This window comes from Lipotes vexillifer, unplaced genomic scaffold (assembly GCF_000442215.2).
Source record: "Lipotes vexillifer unplaced genomic scaffold, Lipotes_vexillifer_v1.1 scaffold382, whole genome shotgun sequence".
In the NCBI taxonomy this organism is placed as follows: domain Eukaryota; kingdom Metazoa; phylum Chordata; class Mammalia; order Artiodactyla; family Lipotidae; genus Lipotes; species Lipotes vexillifer.
This window is the reverse complement of record NW_006780611.1, coordinates 10,243,092-10,251,113: the sequence shown is the minus strand read 5'-3', so window position 1 is coordinate 10,251,113 and position 8,022 is coordinate 10,243,092. Positions and strand designations below refer to the sequence as shown.

Here is an 8,022-nt window from a genome sequence, read left to right as displayed (position 1 = left end):
TAAGATGTGCTCCAGGTCGAAGGTGCTGTATCCAAGGGTGCCTGAGTCTGAGGTTTTCTTTAGTTACCAGTGGCAGCCCAGGGCACCAGAGCATCACTGAGATGAAGCAGGCAGGAGAGGATGAGATAGACGAGGTTCTCCCAGGGGTCTGCAGGGCTGGATGGGGTGGGGGGTGACACCCTGGGGTGCTCCCACCTGGCGCTCTTCTGAGAGCGTGGGCAGGTGAGCGGCTGTACTTTTGTCTTGCTGAGTGGCCCCTGTAGGCCCTTCGAGGCCCCCAAAGGTCACAGGTGCACTATGGGAAATCTGGGTAGGGGCAAAGGAGGAAAAGGGAGGCAGCCCCTCCCCCCTCTCCTAGCCCCTGCCTCAGGGAGGACGGGAGTGAAGGGGAAGCCAGCCCCTGGGCTTCTGACAGTCTTCACCTTGGTTCAGGCCAGCCCCTTTGTTCTCTGGGCCTCAGTTTCCTCTCTGAGACCAAACCCTTGTCCCACCTACCTTGAAAGGTGTTATGCAAAAAAGAGACATTGTAATGAGTTGTTGGGGACTTGGACCCCTTTCTCCAAGAAAGAGGCCTCAGGTTCTCCTATTAAACTGTTAAGGCATGTGGAATGCACCATGATTTACCCAAATGGCCAAATGTTGCCTGATGAAATGTGGTCATTCACAAGCAGCCGACAGCTCTTCACAGCAGGTGAGCCTGCCTCCTGGTTCCCTGTGTTTCCTGAGAGAGCTGGCACCTTTGCTAGAAGATTCCTGGGAGCAGGGAGGGTGCCCTCTGCTTCCTCATACTCCGAATGTTGGGTACACGGTTGGCCTGTAAAATAGACTTAGAGCTGGAAGGAACCCCCAAACTCGAAGATTCTGTGATCGATGAGCGATCATGGCCACAATTCCACCGAGTGTGTTCACCCTTTGCGATAGGACTTGACCACGCTCCCAAGGGGTGGAGTCGGTTTCCTGCCCCTTGAATTGTGACTGGGATTAGCCAATAAAATGCAATGGAAGTGATGTTATACAAGTTCAAGGCTAGGCTCCAGAGACTTTGCAGCTTCTGCCTTCACCCTCTTAGGCGCCAGGAAGGGACCCGGTGTAGCCAAGTGGGGGAAGAGAGGCCACTGGAGGAGAGCCGGGGCCCCCCGTGCCCCCCACCCCCACCCCCACCCCCGGGCCAACAGTGAGACCTACTGCCCAACACGTGAGTGAGGCCCTCATGGATCTTACAGCCTGGCTGATCTCCCCGCTGAGCAGGGCTGCTGGAGTGAGCCCAGGGAAACCAGATGAGGAGCCGCGCAGCCCTCCTACAGCGCCGCAGAAAGAATAAACCATTGTTGTCTAAGTTGAGGGTGGCCTGTTACACAGCACAGGCTAACTGAAGCCCGGGGCGGGGAAGGGACTCACCCAAGGCCCCACAGTGAGGCAGAGACCAGGTCCGACTATGACCAGGTTTCCCCGCTGCCCCCTAGAGCCCTTCCCACCACAGTGTCCTGCAGCCAAGTTAATCAGCCCAGCCTGGCGGGGGTGGTTATGTGGGGTGTAAACCAAGCAGGCTCTTCCCACTTCTCCCTGAGTCATAAAGGGTTGGCTGACGTCCACACAGGCTTCCCCTGCCCATCATCACTTAGGAAGAAAGTATGGTTCATCCCATTCTAAAGATAGTGAAGCTGAGACCAAGAGCTGATGGGCAACTTGCTGACAGCCACACAGCTTGTTAATAGCAAAGCTCTGACTCAAACCCACTCAGACCTCTTAGGGCCACTTAGGATCCTTCCCACTGGCTCCCAGGAAGGAGACCAGCAGGTGATAAAGTTCCCTCCAAGGGTCAGTCTCTCAGACAGGGGCACAGACACATACACAATACATACAAACCTACCACACACACACACACACACACACACACACACACACACACACAATACACACATATGTACCACACACAGACATGCCACGTTGGTCTCTCTCTCTCTCTCTCTCTCTCCTCTCTCTCTCTCTCTCTCTCCGTTTCCCTCTATCTCTCCTTCCCAGCCCTCCATCTTCAATCAGCCTACCGCTAATGGACCATATACTTTATTAAAAATATATAGTTACAAACTCCATTGTCAACCTGGGCTGGGCCTGCAGGCCCAGAGGGCCCACAGGGAGGGATGGCCCTTACCCTGCTCCTTGAGGTCCCACTTCTGCACCCAAACCCAGTACTATCCAGGGGCCAAGAGAGCTGGCTCCGAGGGTCTCAAGGGACCAGCCAGCTGGGCAGGGGAAGGTTGGGCTTGAGGGGTGCGGAGTGCGAGGGCTGCACCTCCTCGCCCTGCAGGTACAAATGGCAGAAGGTGGATGTGGTGCCTCCATCTCTCCATTTATAGATATTTACGAAAGAAAGTCATGAGCAACAGACCACAGTCATGCAAAAGAAACGCACACCCCTCCCACCCCCTCAAACTAACCACTGGCCCACCCCAGAACCCCAAGATGCCCACCCCCGACAGTCCAGCCGCCTTCCCCAAGGTTCTGAGAGCAAAGGGGGAATGTCCTTGAAGGGTCGGTGGGGAAAGGGTGGTGGGTCTGGGGTTCCTGAGCCGCCAGTGGGTAGGTGCTGGAGAACCCAGGCTGACCAGACCGAGGGTATCCTGGCCCTTTCCCAGGCCTGGGTTCTGGAGTCAGTAGGAAGGGGCCTCCCAGTCTCTGAAGCCCCCAGCTCTCTCCAGAAGGTCCTTGGAGCCAGGGTGAGCCACTCTGTCCTGAGTGCGGTGGAGGTGTCCTGGCAGCCCACCCCCGGAAGAGGCTCTGGTGGGAAGCGAGAGGGCGGGCCTGGAGGTCAGATGGCGGACTCCCTGCGGTAGGAGATGTTGTCCAGCGGGAGGGTGGCTTGCATGCGCTCCAGATCCAGGTGGCTGCCAAACTCCAGCATCCGGATGATGCCCGCCTCCTCCTTGGAGCCTGCCTCCAGGCCCAGGCCCGCGGCCACGGCGGCAGCAGCCGCGGCCTCCTCCTCCATCTCCTCTTCCTCCTGGCTCATGAGGGCCAGCTCGTTCTCGTAGCAGAAGGCACTGGGCGGGGGCGGGGGGGCGGGCAGCACGGTGATCTTACTCTCCTGCAGCTCCCGGGCGGAGCAGCAGGGCGTGCCGGCCACCTCGTAGGTCTTGTGGAAGCGCGAGTAGTCCACCTTGTAGTGGCTCTTCTCCTCGAAGACCACGGGCTCGAAGCGGTGGCCCCATAGGATCTCGCTGGCCAGGTAGGAGCTGCGGGCCTGGGTGGTCATGGCCGTTGCCTCCACCATGCCCTCCAGGATGACCACGATCTCAAAGTCCTCCGACTCCAGCTCCTCCTTGCCCATGCCGTAGAGCGGGCTGTCCTCGTCGATCTCGTGGACGATGATGATGGGCGACACCAGGAAGATGCGGTCCAGGCCGATGTCGTAGCCCACGTTGAGGTCCCGCTGGTCCAGCGGCAGGTACTCGCCCTCCTGGGTCATGTAGGGCTTGATGAGCTGGGCCCGCACGTGGGCCTCCACGATGTGGCTCTTGCGCAGGTTGCCCACGCGCCACATCAGGCAGAGCTTGCCGTCACGCACCGAGATGACCGCGTGGTGGCTGAACAGCAGCGTCTGCGCCCGCTTCTTGGGCCGGGCCATCTTGGCCATGATGGTGCCGATCATGAAGGAGTCGATGACGCAGCCCACGATGGACTGGACCACCACGGCGATGACCGCCAGCGGGCACTCCTCCGTCACGCATCGGAACCCGTAGCCGATGGTAGTCTGCGTCTCCACTGAGAACAGGAAGGCACCCAGGAAGCCGTTCACGTGCATGATGCAGGGCTTGGCGGCCGCCGGGGCCGCCCCGCCGCCTCCCGCCACCGGGGCCCCCGCCGCGGGCCCCCCCGGGCCGGCCTCCAGGTCACCGTGGAAGAAGGCGATGCACCAGAAGAGGAGGCCAAAAAAGAGCCAGGAGACAAGGAAGGCCGCGGAAAAGATCATCAGCATGTAGCGCCAGCGTGTGTCCACGCAGGTGGTGAAGATGTCCGCCATGTAGCGCTGCGACTTGTTGCTCAGGTTGGCAAAGTAGACGTTGCATTGGCCGTTCTTCTTGACGAAGCGGTTGCGGCGTTTCCGCCGGGGCACGTGGGCCTGCCCGTTGCGGCTGTGCCCGTGCATGTCCTGAAGCCGGCGTGGTCACCTGGGAAGACGCAGGGCCTGCGGGGGAGAAGCAGACGCGTGAGACGCTGGCGAGCGAGTGGCTGCCTGCCGTGGGAGCGGCTCTCCAAGGGCCCCCGGAGTCCAGGTTCCAGGGCTGCAGGGAACCCACCCAATGATGCTCAGAAGGGGCGGAGCCTGGACTGGGACCCAAGGCTTCCTCCACCACATGGGCAGAATGTTAAGGTGGTTCTGACGACAGGGAGGGCGTGCCTCCGTGGCTGGCCCAGCTCCGGGATCGGGGTCTGCCAGACCAGAAGCTGAGGCCACCGGGATCCAGGCCCTAGTCCCAGCCCCTCCCGCTGCCCCTCCTCCCCCACCGAAACCTCCTGTGCCTGCTCTTCCGGGGGGCTTCCTGATGCCCATCTCAGCACCGCCCCCGCACTGTTTGTCTCACGTGCCCTGAGCAGAGGAAGTGGTGAACGCTCTGGGCCCCGCTCACCTCCCCGGGTTCAGCCTCTGCCCTTCTGGGTCTCTCGGGGGCCGGACATCCTTCTGCGCCGTCCAGTTCGGCAGCCACTGGCCACCTGTGGCTCTTACATTTAATTAAAATTAAATAAAATGTTAACTTCAGTTCCCCGGCTGCACTCGCCACATTTCAAGGGCTCCATAGCCACATGTGGCGAATGGCCACCATACTGGACAGAGCAGATGCAGGACATTTCCATCATTGCAGTAAGTTCTACTGGGCAGTGCTGGGACCCACAGTCCAACGTCAGTTCCTGTCCTGTCCCCAAACTTGTTGGGAGCAGTGGTGGGTGAACACTCCAGTGTGGTGGTCAGGATGGAGGTAAGGGGAGCCCTGATTTTTGGCTCCCGTGTAGGCATCCCTATTTCCACATCACAGGTGAGGAAATGGGGGCTCAGAGAGGGGAACCGGCCTGTCTAAGGCCTCACAGCTGGTAAGTGGGTCCAGGTCCAGGCGTGTCTAACTCTTCAGCCCCCAGGTGCTGTCAGGATTGCTGAGTTCGCGGTGTGAAGACCTGGGGTGGCGGAGGCAGACACACCACTACCTAGCTACGTAAACTCAGGCAACCCATTTCACCTCTCTGAGCCTCCGTTTCCTCAGTTGTAAAACGGGGATCAAAACCCTACCTCACAGGACCCGAGGAGACAGTAGGTGCTCAGTTAAAGCCAGTTGCCCTCCTGCCTTCTTTCCCGCTTCCTAGAGCAGGAGGAAGCTGGTGAGAGGCAGGATTTGCCTGTCAGCATCCCCAGCTGTTTCGGTGGAGGCGGCCTCTCACCCTGCCGGGTGGCGGGCGTGCCAGTTGGGCCCACGGAGGGCAGACCTTCCCTCACCCTCCCCTCCGCTGGGGCCCCAGGAGAGAGATGGTGCCGCCCAGGGCCCCAGCGGATGGCAGGGCCGGGGCTGGGCCCGGGCCCGGGTTCCCGGTAACGTTTTGGCCCAGAATTATATAAGGCTGGAAGTTTCTATTTTCTGTTCTATTCTTCTTCCTGATCTAATTGTGCATCTGTGGCAATGTTTATACACTTCCCCGGTTCAGGACAACTCGGTTGCCGCAGCAACCGGTGCGCGCCAACGCTGTAACTTAGAGATCAACAGCTTCAGAGCCTGCCTCTTCCTGGGAGAAACTCCCTCTCTCAGCCCAGGGAGAGTGAGCCCTGCCCCCATCTCCCCCCTCCCTGCGGTCACCCCACCCTGACTCTGGGTTCTCCTCCCTTCCCCCCTTAAAAGGAGCTCCCTGCATCCCGCAGTCCTGGATTGAAGTCCCAGATCCACCATGTAACTCGGGCAAGTTACGTGACTGCTCTGCACCTCAGTTTCCTCATCTGGAAACTGGGACCAGTGAGACCCATCAGTCTAAAGACCTAACAGGTAATGCGGGTGTGCAGGGCTGGCCCTTAAGAGGTCATGATTTTAACTGGGCATCCCAGACCCTCTCTGCTACCTCCCCTAGAGTCCCAACAGCCAGGGCTCCAGGTGGGTAGCCCTGAGGGCATTGGGGGTCAGGGGCACCTTCAAGGCTATAAATGGCTTTCAGGGAGGTCTTCCTTCGCTAAATACATCCCTTTCTGCTTTGTCTCACCATCTCGAATGCATCCATTCGCACCACAGAAAGAACCAGAGCCCGTAGGAAGGGTTTCAAGATCACTGATTTCAAGACCCTCATTTTACATCTGAGGCCAAGGAAGCTCAGAGCTGAAATGAACTTGCTAAGGGTCCCAGAGCAGGTGCGCCAGCCCTGAGCAATCACCTCACTTCCACTCCTGGAAGGTCAAGGAGGTGCTCCTGGGAAGAGGAGCTTCCTCTCTGGACGGGGTTGGGGTAGAACTTCGGGCTAAGGAAGAGAGGGCACCAGCCCAGCCCTGGCAGGCCCTGGACCCACCAGCCTCAGGTTTGCAGGATAGAGGCAGAGGGAACAGAGTGTAGCAACCTGGACCTTTGGTGGATGAAGATGGTGAGGCCCAGAGAGGGTAAGGGCCCTGTCCAAGGCCAGACAGGAGCCCAGGGTGCTGCGGGGCCCTCGATCTCTGCCCAAAGGGACAGGTCCTGACCTTGGGGGTTCATCTGGTGCTGCAGGAGAGGGTTCTTCACGGGGCTCCCCTCACCAGCACTGCCCACTGTTTCCCATCCCTGAGTGGAAGTGCCAGGAGTCTCAGCGAAGCCCCAGGACGAGGCTCTGTACGTCCCTACCCCCTACACTCAGCCCCAGCCCCTGCCCTTCCGTCACCCCAATTCCCCATCCCCGGCACCCACATGTAGCCCGGGTGGGGGCACAGCTCATCTCCTGGCCCCACGCCTCTCCCAGTCACAGCAACCATTCCCCAAGCCCCTGCCCAGGGCCAGGCCGGGGGCCACCACCGCTGTACCCGCTAGCTCGGGCGGTGCTCAGAAACGTCCACTCCTGGGCCTTTGGGAAAGCTGCCCGCGAGCACAGGTGCTGCCACCAGGTCCGACACCCTCCACCACGGGCAGCCCGTGTGTGGGGCGTCCCCCTGAAGACCCTGGGCTGGTGAGGGCCTAGCCCCTCGTCCTCAGTGACCTGCCCAGATACACCACCACTCCATCCATCACCACAGCCCCTGCACAAGAGCAGGAGGTTAGGCTGCCGGCAAGGATGACACAAAGTGAGGGGTACGGAGCTCGGCGAGTGCTCGCGGGTCACAGCCGCCAGGAGACAGCCAGCTTTTCTGTCCCTTGTTTGTCACACGGGGCTTCCTGGCGAAGGCACAAGGACCCAAGGGAAAAGTGTGAAAGAGAAAGGGACACAGATCATGGGAGAGAGGCGACAGGCATTGATGATTGGGTACCATCTTCCTCCGAATATAGATGTTTTATTAAAAGAGAGAGAGAGAGAGAGAGCAAGGGTGTCCTAGCTGTTCAGGTGCCTGTACCATGGCTACAACTAAGTGTACTCTTCTGGAAAAAGGGAGCTGGTCTAACCCGCTTGCACCAAAAGTGCCCTGTGTGCACACACTGGGGAACAGGGTTTCTATGGTGGGGGCCTGGCGGGCCAGGCGCTCTGGCTGCCTTGTTGGGTGACCTGGAACAAGTCCCTCCCCTTCCCAGCCAGGCTCTCCCTCGTTTATTCTAAGAGTGCAGCCTGCAGCATCTTTCATGGTGAACGTTCTTTCTTTTTGTGAAATAATGGGGATGGGAGATGCTGGCTGCTTTTTGAAATGTAATGTCCTTTCTTAGCCAAGTGAAGAATCGACAATGCTGTGCAAGTTACCAACTTTTTTTTTTTTTTTTGGTTTTGCTGTGCTGTTTCCCCAGTTGTCTGGATCCTGGACAACTAGGGAAACCGAGGCTGAGAGCAGGGCTGTGGCACATGAGTCAGCAGCTGGCGATGGACACCTGAGCCTCAGGGAAA

At 59.2% G+C, this 8,022-nt stretch overlaps 1 protein-coding gene across 1 annotated transcript in view; it reads right to left on the bottom strand.

Moving 5' to 3' along the window:
• Positions 1-2,331: 2,331 nt before the first annotated feature.
• Positions 2,332-8,022, bottom strand: part of KCNJ4 (potassium inwardly rectifying channel subfamily J member 4) — a 24,186-nt gene continuing 18,495 nt past the window's right edge. Inside the window, exon 2 of the mRNA XM_007454022.1 lies at positions 2,332-4,186. Coding sequence (XP_007454084.1) covers positions 2,810-4,147 — 1,338 coding nt within the window. The 5' untranslated portion in view covers positions 4,148-4,186 and the 3' untranslated portion in view covers positions 2,332-2,809. The remainder of the gene's footprint in view (positions 4,187-8,022) is intronic.